The sequence below is a fragment of the Anopheles moucheti genome, chromosome 2, assembly GCF_943734755.1.
Source record: "Anopheles moucheti chromosome 2, idAnoMoucSN_F20_07, whole genome shotgun sequence".
Classification (NCBI taxonomy): Eukaryota; Metazoa; Arthropoda; class Insecta; order Diptera; family Culicidae; genus Anopheles; species Anopheles moucheti.
Window position 1 is genome coordinate 61415748 of NC_069140.1, and position 22869 is coordinate 61438616.

A 22869-nucleotide genomic window follows, 5' to 3' on the forward strand; every position below is an offset into this window, starting at 1 on the left:
TAGAAACTGCCTCAGATAGTTATCTGCGCCGGACGAGGCTTGGGTAGCGTGAGCAACGAGAAAGAAAATGAAAAATGTGCATAACTAGCAGTAGAAATCACAAAACGTCGTCCATGGTGATGAAAAATGGGAACTTCACTTCACCGACGACCAGTTGGATACAGAGAGGGGCGCTGGTTTTCCAAAGCCTTGGTAAGGAAAGGAGAGAGTCTTTTCAATATATAAAAAATGGATGAGGTCCGTTGCGGCGAACTGCACGCACGCACTACTGACTTCTATTGCTTCAGTAGACCGCAATGTTGCCTCACAGCCTCTAGTGAAAACGTCCATGGTAAGGAACGAGCAATCGGGCTTTCCTTCACGTCGTCGTCACGATGTCCACAGTCTTTGTGTATTGGTGCTCTATTTTAGGCGCATGTCGAAAGCTCCCGCATACAACCGCACTACCGTCAGCCCTAGGGCCTACAGATAGGTTCAACACAGGTAGACTTGGGCCGCACCGCTTTGAACGCCGCTCCCCCGCTCAGTGTGAAAGACTCAAAATACTCAAGGAGCTGTCTATTACAGGCCATGGACTTTGGGCAGGTCCATATTGCATGCGTGGCACTGGATTGGTTGGCCAGTGAAAAGCGCCAAGTCAAGTGTAACTGCTTTGCGCTTTCCATCTCCAAATGTGTCTTAAACGGATACAGCTGTAGAATATATCTAGCCTCGAAAGCAACAAACTTGTCGCACAAGCGACAAACAGCCGTCCAATAATAAATGCTGCTGCCTGTGACAAACAAACAAATAATGTTACACACTTTTTTGAATACAAATGACACATACGAACACACGTGTGCTCTATAGTTTAGAAATGGTCCAGTGTTTAAAAAATCCTTTTTCCTTTGATTGAAACGTTAGTTTATTTTTATCATTATTGAACTTTCTGGAAAGTACTTTATCAAAACGAAAATATTTTCATCAGCAATCGTAGAATATATCCCATACTATTCGGGCCGGTTTTGAAGGTGTCTACGCCTCAAACAGTAAAAAATATCCATCATGCATGGAAGATGTGGTCATAAGTTCGGAATATATATTTTTTTGAAATTGCGTAAGTTGGTTCTAAACGTTCATTACACCGTTTTGATTGATGATAAGCTGTTAGATGTAACAATTACATTACTGTCATTCAATTGGACTGCGAAGTTAGTCCACAAGAAAACACCTTGCACTAACATTCTTCGAACCCAACTCGCTTGCAGCATACGAATGTCATTAAAGGCCGCAAACACGAATATAAACCAGTTCCGAAGGAAAGTGAAAATGAATATTCTACGCACACTACATCGCCGACGCCGTTACTTGGCGCGCGGTTGAATAGTTTGTTGCTGTTCGTCTGGTTCTTTGCCTCCATTCATTTTCACTGTCACTTTTTTCTATATAAAAATGAAAACTTGGAGATAGCGACAAACGCTTAGTGGACTCGCCCAGAATTGGATGCTATATTATTATGAGATCATAACCAACATATTATAACATTGATGAATTCAACAGTATTAACTCTTTTCATTTTTCTTATAACGGAATACCATTAATGCGCTAATAATTCAATGCATTAAATACGTGGCTTTAGCAAGGTGGAGTACTATAGGAACGGAATAAATGAGCCCTAATCTTTCCTAACATAAAACCCGTCGTACCAAATCTGGATGATGCTTTGTAATGAAAAAATCTTATTGAATGCGTGCACAAGCTTGCAAAGCTCCCCTGCTGTGAAGAAATCAATACTAAAGAAGAAAAGTGTGTGTACTGGGAAATCGTTATTGCGTTCCTCCTGGAGCAAAACTCATCGATCCGGTCAGTGAACCCAACCTAACAAAAGCGCCATCTCTTGCATGCGTAAAAGTGCGTTTATATTTTCGCTCTCTCGCCAACATTCTCAGCTTGCATGCGCGACCTCGGTTCAGGCCCTCCGAAAATGCCTACTCAAGGGATTGTACATTATATACATGATGTAGGAAACAGGAGAATCCCGAAAAACACTAGCTTCTGTCAGGACATTGACCTTTCTCCGTGCTACGCACCGACGCAACGAACGCAAGTCATTGACATTGAACAGCTACGGAAAATGGGAAGAGGAAAAGCGAATCGCGTTATGTCTGGGGGACGCAGGGGAGCTGACTGTTGTAGGATCCAGAAATTTTATCGGGACAATGAACTTGAGTAACCCCACGAGTGAGTAGGATATTTAAAGGAGCTCGCGTGACAGCTGGATTATTCTTGCTTGGGAACTCACGAGGAATGTATACTTCCCCAGATGACTAGTGTATGTTGTAGTAAATGTGAGTTCTCGTATTTCTCGCAGCAATATGTTTATTGTTATATTTCAATAATCTAGTAGTGATAAGAGTATTATTATAGATTTTGTTTTTTGCATGAAGTTATGTTAATGTTTAAATAATGAATGTGCAACTTATAGACAGAAACATAGTCAAATAGTTTGCAAAATTTGACTACTTTTGACCCATAAACACCCAGCAAAAATGTAAAAGATAGCGATACGATATTTTGCAAATTAATGTTTCATTTTACTGATGTGCATTATATACCATTGTGTATAGGGTTTTTACAATGAAGATCGAAAGCTTTACACATTAACCACCTACGGAAATTAATTACATGGTATTAGACTACGAAATTACCTTTTGGTTTATTAAAATCTTTTGTTGTGAAGTTTTTTGCATATGATGGGTTGGTTCCACGGCATTTTGTCAACGTAGCTAATCTGGATCGGCTAAGTTAATCTGGACTGACACACTTATATATATGCTGCAGACAGGATGATCAGGTTAGCGTACATATACTGAAGACTTTTATGTCGAGAATACTTGTCGTGAAAAATCCTAGAATGTATAGAACCAGTTTATGTATGCCTTATTTCCAAACTCTCGATCCAAAAACCGATGCACGTAGAATTTTAGAAAACAACTTTACTATCCTTTTGTCAAAGACAGTAAAAAATTAGTGACTTATTCCACTGGGGTGGTACGCTGATTAACGAATTAGGATGGTTAATTTAAACTGAATGACCTCAACCGATTTCAGATGGTATACCTGAGGCGAATTATCAAATTCTAATAGAACGAGGGGTGCAGAGTATTAAGGTTACCTAAAGAATCTAGCTGAAAACAGTCGAAGTAGTTCCGCCCGGGGTCCCGCTGTCAATGGGAGCATCGATCTAGTCAATGTGCGAGTATTACAATCTTTACCATTAGTGGAACTCCTAACAATCTTTCCGCTTGAGCCCTACAAGTAGCATACCTAGTAGCATCCGCCGCTGGCCTGAGCTATGATAATACCATTCTGACCTATTTTAAAACAGAATAGTGATGTCTCATCGTATGATCCTCGTATATGAGAATTCCATCAGCACGGAGAGCTCTGTTGAAGGATTTTTTCTTAGGCGTCAACACATCAACCGCAAGAGGTTTGGGTTTTCCATGTCTGGCTTTCTTTGATTTTATTAACAGTAGAAGGATAGTCAATCATACGTACGGTGGATTGATCAGGATGCAATTTTGCACCTTCCCTGTCATGTGAAACTTGTACCGCTGCAAAATAGACTACCACCGGGACGTCCTGTTAGGTCAGTTGAAGAACAGTCAAATTTTCTTTTGCTCTTTTTGAATTTATTTGTTACGAGCATGACATCTAATGACTCCTGTTATCTCATCCAAGGTGTATAGGTAACTGAAAGATTATATGTTTTCTAGTTTTTGCTAATCGAAGCTATGTCTACGTAGAACCATATCTGTACTACATATCTTAAGAAAAAACTAGTACTTCATGCAATTCATACATTACTCCAGCCAGCGGCACGCCCGACTTGCATGTGAATTAAGTCCAAGATTTGAGAATCTTCTTTACCTTCTTGAACTGGTTCAAAGTGACGACCACGTAATGACTGAGAATCGACATCATACAAAACCAAACATTTTAGTCGATAGGAGTTGAATCCTTGATTCCAGGCTCCTGAGAGTCCACTAAGTTTTGTCCAAGAAGTCGTTCAGCTGGAACACGCAATAAACGCCGTATACGCTCTTCTCCGTTTGCAGACTGGAGGCAACAACCTGCACCGAAAACTAAGCATTAAAGTACGTGACGTTCAATTTGGCGTTAACCGAATGCAAATGGTATCTGCCCTATACCGTGCCCTATCAGCCCCTCCATATCCCACAAATCTGACGATGCGTTTGGGATGTTCGTATTGGATGCAGGAATGCTAATCCATATTGGATTCTATTCCTGGGCTCATTGCACATCACGTGGCTGCTGCAACACGAACAGTATCTTGTCCGAAAAACGAAGAATTATTGCCCCCTATACCAAAAGCATGAGAAGAGAAGTATGTACAATAATAGTTGATTCATCCATTCATTCAATCATTCAATACCAACCCAATTTTAAGTCCATTGAACAATAGAATACACTTTACTATTACACTGAAGCTGCAATTATTTCATTCAAAATCCGAAACACCAGAATGGATATATTCCATATCACTTAAAATTTAATTACATCACTAGTTAAATCACTTTAAAAACGTGTGCTTTAAAAGGTTCGTTTTGAAAATTATTTTTCTTCTACAAATAAACCTTCTTTTCTAAGGTGCAATATCAAGTAATGATGTTTACCCTGAAGGATGTGCACATAATGAAATCATAATAGTCATTCTTACTTCTTGCGAAACATAAATTCATGTTCTTATGTGAGTATTTTAAATCAAATTTATATAAAAAAAAACATGTGTAATGTTCTACACTTTTGTTGGGATTACCAGAATCGTTTCATAATATAAGAGGATGCAAACGGCTTCCAGTTAGATGTTAGGAAGCGAAAATGAAACAATTTTGTCTCATGTCTTGGAATTGAAATTCAAATAGTAGAAAACAAATATTTGACTGTGCAAACACGTCCCACGTTCCTTAGGTTGTCCACTGAATCGAAAATACGTATGATTAATAACTTCTCTTGCCTTGTGGGAGGAAAGACGGAAAAAGTTTATTTAAATGAAATTCAAACAAAACCTTTTTTTTCACTATTAAAGTATTTTATGAAGGTTCCTCTGCTTGTAGATTTAATTGAGCTCGCTAGTTATCCCGGCGTATGAAATTTTATATATAACAATATTCTTTTTGTAAATGCTGTATTTATCAAACTAAAGTGTTCTTCTTTTAAATGATACTAGTTGCGAATTTATATGTGTCTTTCAATTTTTTTTGCTAATTCAATTTTTATAAAGCTTTGGTTTGGTTTGTTTTGATTTGAATTATTTTATTGTTGGTTGATCATTGATTTAATTTGCATGAAATGGTAATGGACAACTGTTGAAATATGTGCTTGTAGGAAATTCGCAGGAAATAACGAAAACATAATAAAATGGTAGAATAGCACAGCAAAGGCAGAAAGATAATAAATGAAAACGAGGTCCAGCAACAGCGTGTAGGTAAGAGCTAGGACTAATTAGGATGAACCATATTATCCAGCCAGTAGGCAAGACCCAGCCACACAAGAAATCGGATCCGTAATTAAAAAAATACAACTTCCTGTTTATGATGATATTTGTAGTTTTTAGGTATGATGATCATTTAAGTACACACTAAATTGTTTTAAGAATTGCAATAATTCTATATTGAGCAAAGTAATTTATTCACGCCTTGCCTTTCAAACATTTAGTAACAATTATAGCTATTTTTTCTGTGAAATGAAGGAATCCATTGATATGTTCTGGTCCGTTCAACAGTGAAGTGGCCTTCACGGCTTCAAGTTGGAAATGAAGAGCTTCAGATTGACCCATAAATTCCATATTCCTCATGCGCCACCTTTTATGTTTTGCTTTGTGCGTCGTGCAACCACCGGTGAACGGAAGGCAGAAAGGTTAACGATATATTGCGAAGCTTGCAACTATAGCAGGAGTCTTCCCAGGTCGGTTGCAAAATCGAAATGGTTGCCGTGGAGGGGAACCTAGGCCCAAACTTGATATTTTCCTTCGTTTCAAATTGTCAAATGTAGGTGAAACGAATGGAAAACTAAAAACAATACTGCTCATGATCCCATAGTGTCCATCCATCTTTCCTCGGCGCTTTGGCAACAATCACGGCACCAGATTCAGTGAGCCGTAGCAGACGCAGCCTGCACGGTGCCCTCAGAATTGGTGGGCCAGCCGTGATGGACGATGTTCCCATAACATAATTTCCACTTCTTTATACGGTAACAACCAGAACCGGAGGAACCTATACTCTGAAACCAAATGACGAACCACAGCAACAGCAGTAGGGCCACAGCATACATTTGCCTTATTAGGTTAGGCCGAAACACTCGAATTGGAGGCTTCCTCGGATTGGAGGCCACCAATCATGCCGACGCTAAGGGAAACGGTTTCGTCGGATTCGGGCCGATTTCGAAAGGTAGTGGAGATAAAGTAACGACGGATCCTCGCTCTGTTCGGGAAACCACGATCAAGTAAGGCACACTCAGCTGATGATGGTGATATTTCACACCCCTATAGGAACTCTGCGCTGCTGTGTAGCAAGCAGGTCTCCGAAATCAGACATGGCGTGGATCGGAATTCTGGCATTGCACACGTTGAAAGCATGGTGGATAATCGTGCCTTAGATGATATAGCCGCATGCACTGTGTTGTACAGTACGAAAAATGTAGATGCTGGACAGGTTACGATAGCAGTGCTGTTTTGCAATACAGCATACTACCAGTGCTACTGAATTGGAAGATCAGCTACGAACAAATTTGATTGGTGAAGAAACGCTCGTTGTCGATGACGATATTGGTGGCAAACTACTTCACGCATGTTTAACCATGATAAGGTTTTATCAATTATTTTGCTGTATTATTTTCTTTCAACGCGCATTGTTAACTAATATTTGCTATTTTTACTCGGATTTTGCAACGAGTCCATCCCAGGAATATTTTCTATTTCCATCTACGATCGTATTATCGATCTTCTTTCCACTTATTTGTGCCCTATTCTTCGTTTCACTCATAGCCGATCATGGCTCTTGCTGAGGGAGCGTTTTGGTATTTCCCCATCACCAGCAACTTTAACAGCAGTCTCGTGACATACTTTCCAGCCACTCAACCAAGCAACCGACCAGCCAACCCAGTGAACTAGTGAGCTCCATAGCAAAGGGGGGAGTGCTGTTGAGGTTGGGTAGTCCATTAGAAACCGGCCGCAGCCTACGAACCCAGTGACTACCTTTCCTCGCCTATTCCTATCAAGCCTTCTCCCATGCCGATTGAAATGTCCCAGTTAAGCAAAGATGAATCAAAGCTCTTTGGGTTGGTTTGGCAAACACGTTTATTTCTTGTATTTTTTGTTCAGATTCCCCGGGCTGGTAGTGGTAGTGTGTGCCTTTTTGTGCCCGTCGCTGTTACATAATAATCCACGGCCATCGTTGGATCTTGTGGAGGTTGAAATGAAGCTAAGAGTGGGAGATGCTGCAGGAGAAGACCGGATTGATGCTGGATTGGATGGGAAGATGAGATCTGACTGTGCATTACTTTTAATTTTTATGTTGCTTTTTTGTGCGTAAAATTAACATTACATCACGAGCCTGAGTATTATTTATACACAAATGCCATTACTAGTGAAACACACTTAAAATTGAAATGTTGCACCCATTTTTATTTTACGTTACAAAGCGTTTTTAAATGCACAGATAAATAGGAAAAAATACAAAAAAAAACTCTCCAAAGGAGAGTTGGTTAGCATCTTTGGTCTATGAATTATATCCCAGGTTGATAAGATGGGGTAATATATTTTTATTATTTTTTTGTAATATATATTCTCATAATTCTCCTTAGTTTTGATCAGCCTGTACTATCTGTCTTTTCCATCTCTGTTCTGTCTCTGTTCTTGTGTCTCAATCGTTGATTTGTCTGAAATGGCAATACATGATAAATTTGAAAGGATCTTTTTCGAGCCAGGATTAAATGCGATACAAATTCTTCACACGATCTTCACACGAATGGACCCGACCAAAATCTCATCCCCGTAGCAAGGAATGACTTTCCAATTAGGTGGTAAAATAAGTCTAGCAAGTCGTTACGTCCAGAAGACAGCGATATTATGAAAGATCAATAAGTTTTTAGTAATAACAACACAAATTATGTACCTCACAAAACTAAACATAAGTACAATACTAAAGTTCTCCTGTTGGCGTAGATTAATTTGAGATTAAATTGTATAAGTAATCATATTGAGGATGAGCTTTATTGTAGTAGGGTTATTTGATCAACCAAATCGTTCTTTCGTCACAGCATTCATCGGTCACGTGTTCGTTATTCGTGCTGTATTATTCAATTACAGTGAGCTCTGCTGCCCCAAGAAATTTGTATCATTTCTTATTCATGTGCAACCCATTCGGGCGCTGTTGAAATGATCTTCCATTAATTCTTCTAATTTGTGTAGGATGAGAAATTCCAAGTAAAAAACAATCCCGACAATTTCAAATATTTGCAAATGTACTGACTTTACCTACCAAAAAACTAGCTGTAAAATGTGTTTCTTCGTATCCTAAATGGCAAATGGAATAGGTTAGCAAGGACTCGAACAAATGGCTTGCACAATTACACTAATTAATCGTCTCCGGATATATTCCAACAACCCATCGCTACTGAAGTGCGTCTAAATATTTGATGACACCTGAGGGATCATTAATGTGCAGGACACGGTAAAAGATGTTCGAAATGAAATGGAATCCTTTTAAATTAGTACACAACCATTACGCTCACAGTGTCTAAGCTCTCCTGTTTTTTTTAACACAAACTTTGTCTTTGATCAATGTTTCTGTAACGCTGCCGTTATCATTCTGCTGAAGGCGATAGTGAATGGATGATTAAGCTTTCAATCACATTCAAATTATGTATGATGTAGCTTTTATTACTTGAATTTATTGTTAAAAAAATCTTATTTTTATATAGGATACCATTGTACAAACCAGTAATAGTTTCGCACCAGTAATGGAATGGAAAAATAAAACGTTTGGCGGCACAGGAACCTTTCTTGAAATTGATTATGGAAATAGATGGCTAGAATAAATTAATTGGTTTGACAAATTGAATGAAAGACACATTCAAAATCAACAAGGCCGGTTCAGAATGAAAACATAGGCGTTTAAAACAGCATGCAGAAATTGAATACTTGCTGAAGCATGTGAGCACAGAAATAGAAAATAAGGTCAATTTCTCTCGCTCTTGTCCACCTTCCCTGTTTGTCATACGGTCCCTTTTGCTCATTGGTTTTCTCTCGCTCAGTCTTTCCCAGTGCATTATCGTTCGCACGAATGCTCACTCACATGAAATGTATGCAAAAAAAAAAATTTCTATGATGATGAGCGTCCAAATCTCGTCCCAACGTTCTGTGCGCCACCCCATCGTGACGCTATATACCGAGGAGAGCCGCGGGCTTCGTTCAATCCATCACGCGGGAAACTCATTCTCATTCGCATACGCTTACACATGAAGCAAACCGTGGGCCAATGACCAACTGAATTACTGCCTGTGTGAGCTAAGCAGCTGGAGTTGGAGGTATGGAAGGTAAAGGTTCCAGACCGTTGGCTAGGCATGAAGTGGCTTATCTAAGCGAAATCCGAATAGAAATCCAGAAAGAGATCGCGAAGACGGCAGCAAAACCATAAATATGTGTGAGGGGCACGATCGTGATACCCCAACGTCATCACGCTTGGCAGACGGGAGTGTACATCGTTGTGGTTCACTACTACGCGCGCTGAATGAATGAAGCGAAAGTGAGTTAAACTGCCGACTACACATGGGCCACGCACGTTTGCGCGAATGAATGCCAGAAAACTGGCATCGTTCCCTCGCTGTGAGTACGATAAACCGGTTTCTTTAACCGATGGACGACCGTGGAAGTGGAATGAATCGAGAACGGTTGCGAGCCCTAAATCTCCAAACTCGTGGTGGGGATTAACAAGTATTTTTTCCAGCCTCGTCATCCCCGTAGGAGCAACGAGATGTTAAGCGAGAGTAAAACTATACCTAAGTACGTAAACGCAACGCACACTATTGGTCATAACAGGTGTTAAGGTGCATGGATTGGCTTAAAAATCTAAGCAAAACTAAATTAGTAAGCATGAGAAATTTCAATTCAAACCCTTTTCTATGTCTTCTAACGGATCGCGATTGTATTCAAGCATTTAAATTAAAACTCTAATAAAACGACACAAACTAAACAACATGGGCAAACATTAGTAAACATGTTTTAAAAATGACATCTACAGCTTGTGATACCCATATGAACTAAATTGGCAATTCCGTCAATTTCAGAGCCACCGGCAAAGCTGTCCAACAACCCTCCTCACAATAGGTGCACCCCTGGCTTGAAGGTCTATGAGCAGATCGCATCGATCATGAACGTCACGCCCTGAATCACCGTAAGCTTAGTGAGACAACCAATAGTTTAGGCACGCCGAAGTACACGTAGTGCGAGAGCGATGCACTACTCTCTGTTTTTGAATTCCCTCCAGTCCGGGAGTGATCATTTGCCATGTCACGGGCTTTCTCCCGGAGGTTCCCGGTTGTCCCAGTTACAATGGCACGAGCAAGAAATGAGTGAAAAAAAAAACACCCCGATGAAGACCTCATAACATCACTTTCTCTTTGTTGCACAGGATGGTAACCAGATCTTCGGGAAATTGCCATGTGCGTTATTTATTGGAGGGACCTGCGATGCTTTGCATGCATGTCTAAATGATTTGCTCGTTTATGCATTGACATTTGCTTTATCATTACATTTTATTGAAAACTTTTAATACTGTTTTTGGTATATCTAACCTTGCAGCGATCGATTATCTGTCGATGCATTAATACGTAACTTTTAAGGCTACAATATGAACTATAGCGTGAACAAGTATAATTATTCTTTCCCATCTGTTAAGAGTATTTTCTCTTTTTGAATATCTGTCAACGGTTTCATTATTCTATTTGGCTTAGAGGACACTTGTGATTATATCAGACATTTGTATTTGTCGTATCATGAATTTCTTTTTTACATTCTAATTTGCAATAGTATTTTTGATAGTTTTTAAAATCACATAAGCGGATGTGTACTTTTTATGCGTAGTTTGTAGGTTGTTAATTAAACAAATATATCTCTCTGCCACGCAGGCAGATATATGAGAGCACCGAGTCACACATATTCAAAAAATCTTATTTCTAAACGTAACCATTAATGAGTTTTGATGATTAAACTGTAACCTGCAATGTTGTTGTGCAGAGATAAACGGTCGTGCAAATTGCAAACTCTAGATTATTTGCAAACACAGAGTGTACAATAGTTGTTCTTGTAATAACTAAGAACCTGCCAATGATTGAGAGCGAAAATTATTCAAATGAGGTCAACGAACCTTCGATCCGAGGGGTTGCGCGATCGAAAGTGGAGACTCAAAACTGGCAGCATCACATGTGCACCGCAATTGCGTAGCACTGCTGAGTTACTCAATTCCCTTCGCGCTCTAGTGTTGGTGCTTTTAATGCACTCACGCGAAGCTACGGTAGTTACATTGAACGACACACGCACGTTGACGACGCGCATCGAGTGCCCGAACTCTTAGGCAATGCTCATTGCTGTGACGTCACGATGTTTTGACTCGTGCACTATTTCAAACTGCATGGTTCAGAACCTGTTTGAGCGATTCGCAAAGCGGACGGGGCATAGACGAGCATATTTGTACAGTCCGCTGCTCATGTTGTGCCACTGCTACTTGCTGGTTCGCGATAGCGCTGCGAGTGCAGCATCGCATACATTGCATACCGAAAACAGCTGATGGTAGTGGTTTTCGTTACTCTTCCCTTGATTCACATGCACTGCCCGTCGGGGTGTACCTACCAAGCCGGGGCTAGTGGTTGCGGGTATGTGTTGCAAGAAATACTGGTCGTGGGGGACGAGCGTTCGGGGATAGTTTTGTGAATGGGTTATTTTTGGAATTTTCGGCGGGATCCAACGGTTACAATTAGATGCAAGAATTCATTTTCTAGTTCAAGGTTAGGAACCAACAATGCACACGTTCGTTTACTTTCTTATCAAGCGCAATTTGTGTCAAACCATGGAGACGCCTAGTGTTTTGTATTCTGAGGGCTAACATACTTTGCTGTTAAGATTACTAACAACTGGCTGGAGCATTTCCAATTTACTACCTTATTTGCTGTATCCTGTGCTTGTATATAATATAATAGTTATTATCTTTACAGCATTAGGCGGTCAGCGCTAAGTGATGGAACTTTGGAAGTAAAGAAATTATATTTATACATATTGATAAATATGTTACTATATAATATGTGCTTTCCTAAAACAAACTAACTTGCCACCGTTTGTATATTTAGAGCTTCCAACATTGAGGTAAATAAAAACCACCGATAGTGGGTTGTTCAAGCCCCAACGATTTCTCATTAGACCACTCCGTGTTACTTACGCCACTGACGGCCCGGGTTTACGTCTGGCAAAATGAGGTCAAAGAACTAGTGCCACTTGCTGTTAACGGACAACGACAAACGAACGATAGTGGAATGAAAAGAGATCGCAATAGCAAAAAAGACACACGCATACATACGTGTCGGCCATAGAGAAGTCTCGGAATGATTCCATCGTATCGATGGCCGCTATAAGAGCCAGCTTATGTAATGTGTGCGTCTTGTTGTGCGCTGAATAATTTGTAAAAGGTCGCAAGAAAAGAGGGGATACAACCCGAACGCAAAACTGGTGAAAAAAAAAAAACCATACACACTGCATACGTCAAAAACAGGCATTGCTCCAAATGGCGGGCGCTAGAAGTAGGCGCGTCTCTTACCAACTCTTGTTGGCCATAGCTGTGCGCGTCTTTCCTACTCTAGCGAACTCTCGTTTTCACCGGCAGCAGTCGGTGGGAGCAGCAATAGAATTTACCCTCACAGACTCCCACAGCGACTGCAGGCCATTTTCACTCGTTATTTACTATTCTCTATGCGCTGGTTCGCTGTTTGCGCCAGCATTTGTCTGCCTGGTTCCAGCACCATCACTCGTCGGCAGCAAGTAAACTGAGCACCCACATGAGAGGTGGCGCGACTCGACAAAACCGGGCGCGCGGTAGAAGAGAAAGGTAAGGTATCGTCGGGCAGCAAAATGGTTTCCAATTTGTTCAACACGATTGCATAATGCATCTGAATTGCGATCGGCCGGCAGGTTCGCGTTAGTATTTCGACCTGTCATAACCTGTCGCGTTTTCTCCAACATCGGTACACCGACCGCGTACGGGCGGCGACCACAACCCATCTATCCAGTTGAGACCAACTCTTGCAGTTTTGTCTCACCTGTTTCGTTTGCATTTCCAGCGCGGCAATGCCTGATGGAAAACTGCTGTTGGAGGCTGTGGAACGTTAATGCACGGTCCGAGTGCCACCCAAGTGGCCTTTCGCCACATTGTGCTTTCCACGTGGCTTTGATTTCGAGTTACGCATCGCGTATTGCCGTATACGACCCATAAGCGCGAACACACCATTTTTTTGCTTGTGGCGTGTTGGTTCCACCACGCACAGTGGCCTAGATAAAAAGCAACTCGGTAGATTGTTTGGTGAGCTTGTGTACGTGTGTGTGTATGTGTGTATTTGTGCTTTTTTCATTCATCTAAAACCTATTGGATCACTCTACTGTACAGGACGACGTCGAGTACAAACTATGCTCTATTCCCTGCTCACACACACTGCACATTTATCTGGGTGCACTCACAGACGGGTGTCACTGCAAGGAGCATTATATAGGTGCGCGGTTGCAACGGAGTGTCTGCCGAGTGAGTACGGCTTGCCCCATCAGCGTGAGCTCCATAGGGCATCTCGCGCGTTCGAGGGCCTAACCTAAGCAACTTGTCGTTGTGTCGAAAGAGGATGGCGTAATGTTCGTTTGTGCGCCGAGCGCGGCAAATCAGGTCACAGCGAAAACCATAACCCCACTCAATGCGCGTGAGTATCGCTTGCACATCAGTCAGTGAGTGTGCCGGGGGTTTGATCTCGGTCGGTCGTCGACTTGTGCCGAGCTTCATTGGTTTTTTACCGTCACACTTCGCCATGCCGCGCGTCCCATTTCGCCACACCTTTACCATTTCAGCGCTCATGCTCGTTTTTTGCATCGGCTCGGTGCAGCCACGGTAGACAACACTAGTGCCGGCGGGGGTTTCAAAAATAATACTAGTGCGCTGCAAACGAACACTTTTTGGCGCGTTCTTGTGTTTTGCTGTGCATTGGGATGGGTCGGTTTGCATTTTCCTTCAATTGTAATCGCTTTTAATTTCTGCGCTTGTTTCATTTTCTCTTTCTATCCACGTAAACGTGTTTCGCTATGAGTGCCAACCCGACTTCGAGCCGCGGCCGTGTTCGTGTGCTTTGCACGGGGGTATGAGTGCGTACGAGCAAATATAGGTCAGTAATGTAAAAGCTGCTTCCACTACTTCTTGTTCGCCGTTTTAGCCGCTTTCTCGCTCCTGCAGTCTCTATCGTTTCTCCACCCTGGTCTTTCAGTTTCTCGCATGCTTTCCTTACGTACGACTGTTTTTGCTCACGTTGGGGCACTGTTGTCTTCTTTGTAGTTTTAACCCACATCATCACATACCATCTTCAACAGTCTTCCTTCCCTTGTTGATGATAATCCACGCAAATCCACCTCGAACAGGACGGTCCCAACGAGCTGTACCATTCGATTCAGAGTAGGACGGAGTTGATCATCCTGTGCCGTTGGGTAAATGATTCAAAAATTCGCACACACGCATACAGAAGTTACGTCGATCAAACGAACGCCGTACAAACGATCAATCGGTGGCGCATGTTCTCGTACGCGGGTTATCGAAAAGGCTGCCCAAATCGTTGTCGCAATAGAATGGTAGTGGACTGAATACAATTTCTGCTAGCCATGCAGAATGCATAGAGTAAAGAAGAGTTGAAGCGAGTGGGTGGGTTGGGGGAGGGTATCGAAGGAGAATAGGCTATACCGATCTTTATGCTGTTTAAGCAAAAGTGGAGAGCGCGTGAATTAATTGCCGGGGTAAGGTAAATGATGGCCACTGTTGCTGAAGCGAAGCGCAAACGATTCCGGAGGAGAAAATCGGTCAGAATGGTTTGCTCTAATTTTTTGCTTTCCTTTCCATTTACATCAGAGAGCAGACCGTATGTGTGGCCGCCTAATGTATGTATGATGATCGAGCTAATCGTCACGGGAGCTGCTATAAGTGCTATTACATCCTTACAGAAATCTAACACTAACTGCTCATCTCGACCAAATGCAGGTTCATGTGGACACATTCAAAAACATTACGCCTCAATTCATTGCAAATATTACATTATTTTTTAAACCTCAAACTTTAACCATTTGTTTTTGTACATGTTTGGCTCCACCATTGTGTGTTTTATCGATCGAACCTTCAATTGGCTAAATATACCTATGTTGAAAGTGTACAATTTCCACTTTTATGCAAGACAGATCTTTCATAAATATTTGAATTTAAGCAATAGGGGTTAACATAATTGAGAAAAAAAGAAAAACATTAGCAATTATTAAACTTAAAAAGCTTTCAATTGACGTCGTTTAAAACAATATACTTTAATTAGACTACTACTGTTACTGCTATTACTAGTAGTACTACTAGTACAAATATATTATACTTATATATACTCACTATTATACTACTTGCAAATTATTTCAAACAACTTCCTATAATACCCTAATCGCATAATATACGAAATCGCGATGGATAGTGAACGTTGAGGTTTATAAAACAGTAACATTAAGTAGTGGAATAACTTTTTAATAGTAAATAGTAAATCGTTATGAAACATACCTTTTTTATCATTGAAGATCGGAAATGTGTTCTCCACTAGGATCTGACTATTCATCAGTTTCAATGAATTTGTGGGTTAAGTAATGGACGCCACTATATTGCTCAGATTTGTTTTCCTTTAGCTGTTATACTTTACTGCCCTAATTTGTAATGTAACTACTACTAACACCGAGCAATTCCGTCCGAGCGCTGGACTAGTATTTTACGCAACAGAACGAACACACCATTCTTGGGGAAACGTCGTAATATTGAAAACAAACAAAAAAACAAAGGAAAACTAACCCTGATTTGGTAGCGTCATAAATTATTTTAAACACTTTTTACTTTCAAAAGATTCCGCGAATTTTTCGCAAATATTAAAATTAAAAAAACCATTCATCACTTTAGGAAGGAAAGAGAGCACTTAGGGATACATTTATTTTTTAGAAAAAAAAAACAAATTTTAAGCCACGTTTGCCAGTAATGTGTCACCTTTGTATCACACGCACATGGTTTTTTATTTGTACGAATCACAGTTCACAGAATTATTCCAAAGGTATGCCATACAATATGCGAGTTTTATTCACACATGCGGAAAGCTGCACTTGTTCAGCCCACACTGTTTAAACTATTTCAAACACTTTTTTTGAGTCAACAATATCGTTTTCATTTACGTATTGCCTCGAATGAGGTTATTGTTTTTTTTTTCTCTAGGAAAAGCTTTCTGGAGTGCGTGAGAAACCAACATAACTGATGCAGTATATCCTTGCTGATGGTTTGTGTCCCGACTAAAGGCTTAATTCCCTGTTTTCCACACTTGACGATGGATTGTTTCAGATTTGTGCATTTCAACAATAAAACACTCCTTTCATTATCCGACTTTAGTAATAACAATTGTAACAAGCTTGAAATTGTTTTTATATCCCTTGATCGATAGGTTTTGTTAATCAATTTCTTATACAACCATACTCAGATGCACACACTCGCACACATACTTACACTCACACACACACGCGAATATCCAAGAAAAAGAAGACACTATCTATTGAAATGAACACTATGCATAAACAACGAAAACTGTTTCTTGATATTTTCATGATGATAAGATGATCGGTAGGATGTATTTTGCAAATCTCGAGAACGAGTTTGGACAGCTTCACACTACCGTTTTCCGTCACATAGGTACAAATAATATATTTTTTAAACAATTTTATCACTTGAGTATGCTAAGCTTGATGATAAACACCCATTTTTAATTGCGCAAAAAGAAGTTCCTAGTGCGGGAATAATGACGCGCCCTATTCGAGCGGAATTATTAACACTCGCGAGCTGGTATTTGTTTAGTTAGTGGTGGATTTTTTCTACACATTTCGTAATCTAATCTTCCTATCGATAGGGACAAATGATTTCATTGCAATAGTTTAGGGATGAGCTGCACGCTTTTATCCACCGGATTGTTACACAATAAGCTCCTTCACATTAAGTGTGCCCTTATCTTTGGCACATATATTATCTGTTTTTCTTCACCTTACTGAATATGTTGCTCTACTTCTGGGTCGTTGGTGCTGTATGGTAAACTGAACTTTTCAATACGTTCTGGAAAAACAAATCATTCACTCGACGAATTTTGGCAAGTCAGACTGAAAGTTTTTCCATGCACTCCGACCAAAAACCCGGCATGATTGCACTGTTTCCAACAGGAAGGTTCGCTCAATTCGCTTCATTTTTGGGTATGCTTGCTCGGGAGGCAATTTTCTCTCAAATGGTAGGAACTGTCAGATCGTTCTGTCAGGACCAAGCATACACAAACATTCCAAGGCACGGCACATCCCTAATAGCTGTTTCTGCGCTCACAACTACACATCCGAAATAAGGAGAGTCACACACTGATCTATGAATTTCCACAATGGCACAATGACGTGAAGTTAGTGAAATCGATTAAATTATTCACCATTTTTGGATCTGGTATAGTGTTACATTTGCATGTAAGACGATACTGGATGTTTGGGCTTGTACAGTGAAGCTGTACTAATAAGCTCGTCCTAGTAAGTAACACTGAATAAAAACAGATGTCTTTAATAGTCAAGAATCTTGGTTGTGTTTGACCCCCATCCCCATAGTTTGCTCCATATTCGATGCGTGTTCACTACACCATCCCGGAGGATTCGAGAATGTGTAAAAATGCACAATATATCCATTTCTGGCAGCATTTCTAACTTCACTGACGTTTGTGTGTATTGATCCCCGTACAGGTAAACTTTATCTAGCGAACACTTTGTAACGCCGACAGGAACCAAACCGTCTACGACGTCCACTGTTAACAAAAGCACGATGATCGAGGGAGGAAAATGAATCCTGCATCTTAGCAATTCCTCATTGGAAGCTTGTTGGTGGGTTAGGTTAAAAATCGTTCTTCGGATCGACCCACGTTTACAACGGGCGACACTCGAATAGTTTATCGTGTGTATCCTTTGGGGATGGAAACCGAGCTTCTGTGAACATGAGCGAGGAAAAACTCTCTCCACAGCACAACACTCTACGCCATATCACGTACATACAGCCCCACACACATAGGCAGCCTTCTCTCGGATTTTTTCTGATGGAGAACAACTGCAAGTGGTACCAGGATTCGAGCAGTGATTAACGTGAGGCTAATTTAAGATATTTTCCACACATTCCTACAGCCGACTGACAGTCGAGCAAAAGCTTTCCGGTGCACTGTTTGAAATGGAAAACCAACTGCTAATACGGTTATAGCGAGCACTGGTTTGCTGTTTGTTATCACACATTTTCCCACAATTCACGAACTGTTATCCTTGCGAATTCCACTCCCAACATGGTAGAAAACATATACGATCACTATCGCTTTCTTTCAGATGCTGCATGGCTTGTTTCGCCTTTTGATAACATACACATCATCACATGAACACGGTGGATTTGAATGGTTTTCAATATTCGGCTCGCTGTTATCACTTTCGAACGTTTCCCTCCGTTTTTCCACTTGTTTGTTATTGTTATTGTTTTTTGTTCACATACGTTTCCCGATTTGCGTAGCGCTACCAACTATGTGCGCATCATGAGACGGAAAATCGAACTGAAACACGATCTCGTGCGATGCCGGCCAAAAACCATCAAGCGCAGGCACTCAACCTGCCGGGAGATCTCACAGCACGCATCAAAAACCAGCGCAATGTCACTCATCGATACCTCCCCAAGTGGGGTTGAGCAGCAATCGCGTGGGGAAAATTGTTTGCCCGAGTGCTCATGAAAGCGAAAGTGCATTCGATGGGGAAATTAGGTGCGCACATGCATACTATCGGAACTCACTCATGGTAACTCATTCGCATGTTCCATGGTACCGGTACCGTTCTTAGTTGATGTCCATCAAATTATTTAAATTTTTGCATTTTTATTACAGTGAATAAAGAATGTTATAAAAACCGTAATAATAAAAAGTTTATTGAACCGACAAAAATTTGAAATTGGCAAAATTAGTTGACAGTGTCCATTGGTTTGACCAAAAATGTATACAGGAGGAACCCTCTAAATCGCTCATTCCATCTCAATTGGTCGAGCGCCGTCGTCTGCCAATCCATTATCCCGGCTTTTGTGGTGGACGCATCTGCGCCATCACTATATCTCAATTTAGACCTACCACGCCTTCTCTGTCCATCTGGACGACCTACAAGGACTTTACGGGCAGGGTCGTCCGGTGTCATTCTCATGACGTAACCAGCCCACCCGGAGCCGGGCGAATCTAATCCGCTGTACGACAACTTCGACCACGTTTTTCCAATTTATGTACAATAATGTATTGGCGGTACACTGGTTCCCTACCAATTATAGCATTGCACTTAGGAGTTTGGTGGAATATGAGGAAAATAATTCACACTAGGTGAGAATTGGAAAATAGAAGTTTTATGTATTCACGCACTGTTTGGTGCACAATGGGCCAAAATACTTCCCCATTATCGACAATTCCGATGCCGGTAATCGAAGATTTTAGCAGATTTTTTACTTTCTCTTCGCTATCGGTGGAGACAAGCGCGGCTAACGTGAGTTTCGTGACTGTAGAATCTTTATGTTTATTATCGTCACATGCCTCCCTCAAGCTGATACTATTTACGCGGACTCTAAATCTGCACTCGATCGTGTCCCTCTTTCGTTGCTTGTTGAGAAATTGTCGCGATTAGGAATCAATTGTACTGTTGTTTCTTGGCTGCGCTCCTTTCCTTGTGAGCGTACTTATCATGTAAATTGGATAACATAAATGTCAACCTTTCCGGACCCTTTGCTCTAGAGTAGGTGATCCCCAGGGGTAGTGTATAACCATAGTTCTGTTATTGTTTGTCCTGTTCCTAAATGATGTTGTTGTTTTTAATTTTATGGAGACTTTGAGCTGGACGATAGTTCTGTTATTGTTTGTCCCTGTTCCTCAGTGATGTTGTTGATTTTATTTTTATAGAGACTTTGAGCTGGGCAGCTTCATTCATCTCTTTTTCCTCATTGATGTTATTTCTGTCTTACCACCAGACAGTTTTCCGTGTTACGACGAAAATCTTCCTCCCAATTTCGTTGGTTGTAGAATGTGTGTTTCTTCAAGGTGTCCTATACAGTTTATCCTTTTGTAGTGTTACCAAGATGGCGGACAACATGGCGGACAAGATGGCGCCCAGGGTGACGGCAAAGATGGCGGACAAGAAGGCGGACAAGATGGCGGCCAAGATGGCGGACAAGATGGCGGACAAGATGGCGCTCACTCTCTCTACCAATAAGTTATTTCAAGTGTTATTTCATTTACCCGTTCCCGCACTCCTTTGCCCTATTCCTATGTACTAAATCATGAGGTAAATCGTGTTTCACTGGTTCAGGACTTAGGTGTATGGCTTGATAGTAGTCTCACCTTAACGCTCCGTTTTGACTCTATAGTTTCTAGGGCTTGGAAAATTTTGGTGCTATAAAATATAGTGCTCGTTATATATCTAACCCATTGTAACCCCCAAAGCACTGTCCTGTTCGTTGGTCAGATCTTTGCTAGGGTTTTGTTCAGTAATCAGGTCTCCTTGAGTCTACATTGACCGCATGTAACGGGTTCAGAGGTCTTTCTCCCGGTTTGCTGTTCGCAGATTCCCATATTAATAAAACAAGTTCTCCTATGAGAATTTAATTTGAATGATAACAAATTACTTCCACCTTCATTTTCATTGCTTTTACCGACCGCTGTTTTATTTGGTTCAAAAGGGTTTCAAACCATGTTTGGCACAGGATGATCTCTTCGATAATCTCAGTGATCTCTATAACCTACCAGCACCATAAAGGGAGATAAGTGATGGATGTCGTGTATGAAAATACTGGAAGGAAACATGTAAAGGAATCGATTGAAAATATCGATGGGAGATTGCCCCGAAGAGAGCTGTTACATAGGGATGATTGTGTGAATTGTGAATTGTGTGTTAAGCGACGCTTTGACCTTCTTCCCCCTAGGAGCCCCGAATTTCGGACAGAGGGGCATCAAAAAGAAGTTAGCCCTAATATAAAATTTGAGAGCATCATCAGTGTATAGAAAATGTTTAAAAAGAAATAATTTAAACAAATACCGTTGAAAAATATTCATTTTCATGTTCATTTGCTATACCTGGGCTTTGAGTCCGATGCTTGTTCTACGAGTGAGGTCCGTAGGGATATTAAAGAATCAGACTGCTTTCTGAAGCCTAATTTTGAGCCAGTTTCCTTGATCGTCGTTACCGATTGTTCGGTATTTTCCATCTGTCGCAATTTTTCTTTGACACGTTCCATATCAGCGGAGGACCTGGCAAATATTCTTGCTTCCGCTAGTGCCGCAAACTCTCCAGCATTCAAAGACCTCAACCGACGATCTTGAATCAACCAATCACAGACCAATACTTCCTCAATCGTCCACCGAATCATGGGATTTGGTTCGAGCAAGCTCCTTACAAGCGTTTTCACTCCTGGAGACAAGGCGTCATTCACACGCGAACGAAACTTCCAAGCTCGTGTCATTTGTTGTTCATACACCTGGCGAGTTTTGCCCTTAAATGGTACGGATTTGTTGAGCAGCATGTATAGCACAACTCCTAGGGCCCATAGGTCCGATGCTTTTGGATTGTAGGGTTTCCCTTTTAGCAATTCTGGCGCAGAATAATCGAACGAACCGCAGAACGTTGTGCTAAGTTGCGGCTGGTGATTTTTTTCAGCAACATATCGTGCAAATCCAAAATCACTCAATTTTACATTCAAGTTTGCGGACAGTAGAATATTTTCGCACTTCAGATCTCGATGTGCGATGCCCGATTCGTGAATATATTGGACGGCCAACGCAAGCTGTCGACACCAAATGCGCGTCTGCGGTTCTCCTAGCGGACCGTGTTCAATAACGAACGATAGCAGGTCACCCATTTCAGCGTATCGCATGAAGATACAAATTTTACTACGACATTTAACGATGGCATGTATGCGGATGATGTATGGATGACGCACATGCAACAGTATCGTTAGTTCCCTTGGAAGGAATCGTTTGCGAAACTTTTCACTACACTTTTTTGTGTCGATCAGTTTACATGCTACCGTTTCGATGCAATTGATTCTTCGGTTGTGATATTCTGCTAAATGCACCTAAGTGGACAAAAACGAGAGACATTAATAACGAAACCACTTCCGCACATGATACCTTTACCTTCGAAAATGCACCTTCACTTATTCGCTTTATCCATCGATAGCCTAGGGCTTCTATTGCTGAAGGTATAGGTTGCTCTCCTTGAATTGCCATTTTACCTAAATTGCTAATTTTATTTCGGTCTGTTGCAAACTGTATCACTGAATATGAAAAGAACACATTAATTTTGAATTGTTGCCTTTTGGTTACTTTGGTAAAATATCTTGCTCCAAATAGTAGTACACCAAATATAAACGTTTCTACGGTACAATCAAAGCTTGCGATGAGTTATGACGTGACGTGTGTAACCAAGAGTAAAATCAATGTTGCAGTTTG

At 41.0% G+C, this 22869-nt stretch overlaps 1 protein-coding gene across 1 annotated transcript; it reads right to left on the bottom strand.

Annotated features, from left to right (window-relative positions):
• Window positions 1-21482: 21482 nt before the first annotated feature.
• Window positions 21483-22647, bottom strand: LOC128298773 (testis-specific serine/threonine-protein kinase 3-like). The gene is made up of 2 exons (XM_053034555.1): window positions 22555-22647; window positions 21483-22493 (listed from the first exon to the last, which is right to left on the bottom strand). The coding sequence occupies exons 1-2, from the start codon at window positions 22645-22647 to the stop codon at window positions 21483-21485; spliced, it is 1104 nt and encodes a 367-aa protein (XP_052890515.1).
• Window positions 22648-22869: the final 222 nt, after the last annotated feature.

Excerpts from the sequence above, each read along its gene's own strand:
- LOC128298773 (XM_053034555.1), bottom strand. The coding sequence starts at position 22,647 with ATGGCAATTCAAGGAGAGCAACCTATACCTTCAGCAATAGAAGCCCTA. Across the intron at positions 22,494-22,554 it reads GTGAAGGTGCATTTTCGAAG|GTGCATTTAGCAGAATATCA; the intron begins GTAAAGGTATCA and ends TTGTCCACTTAG.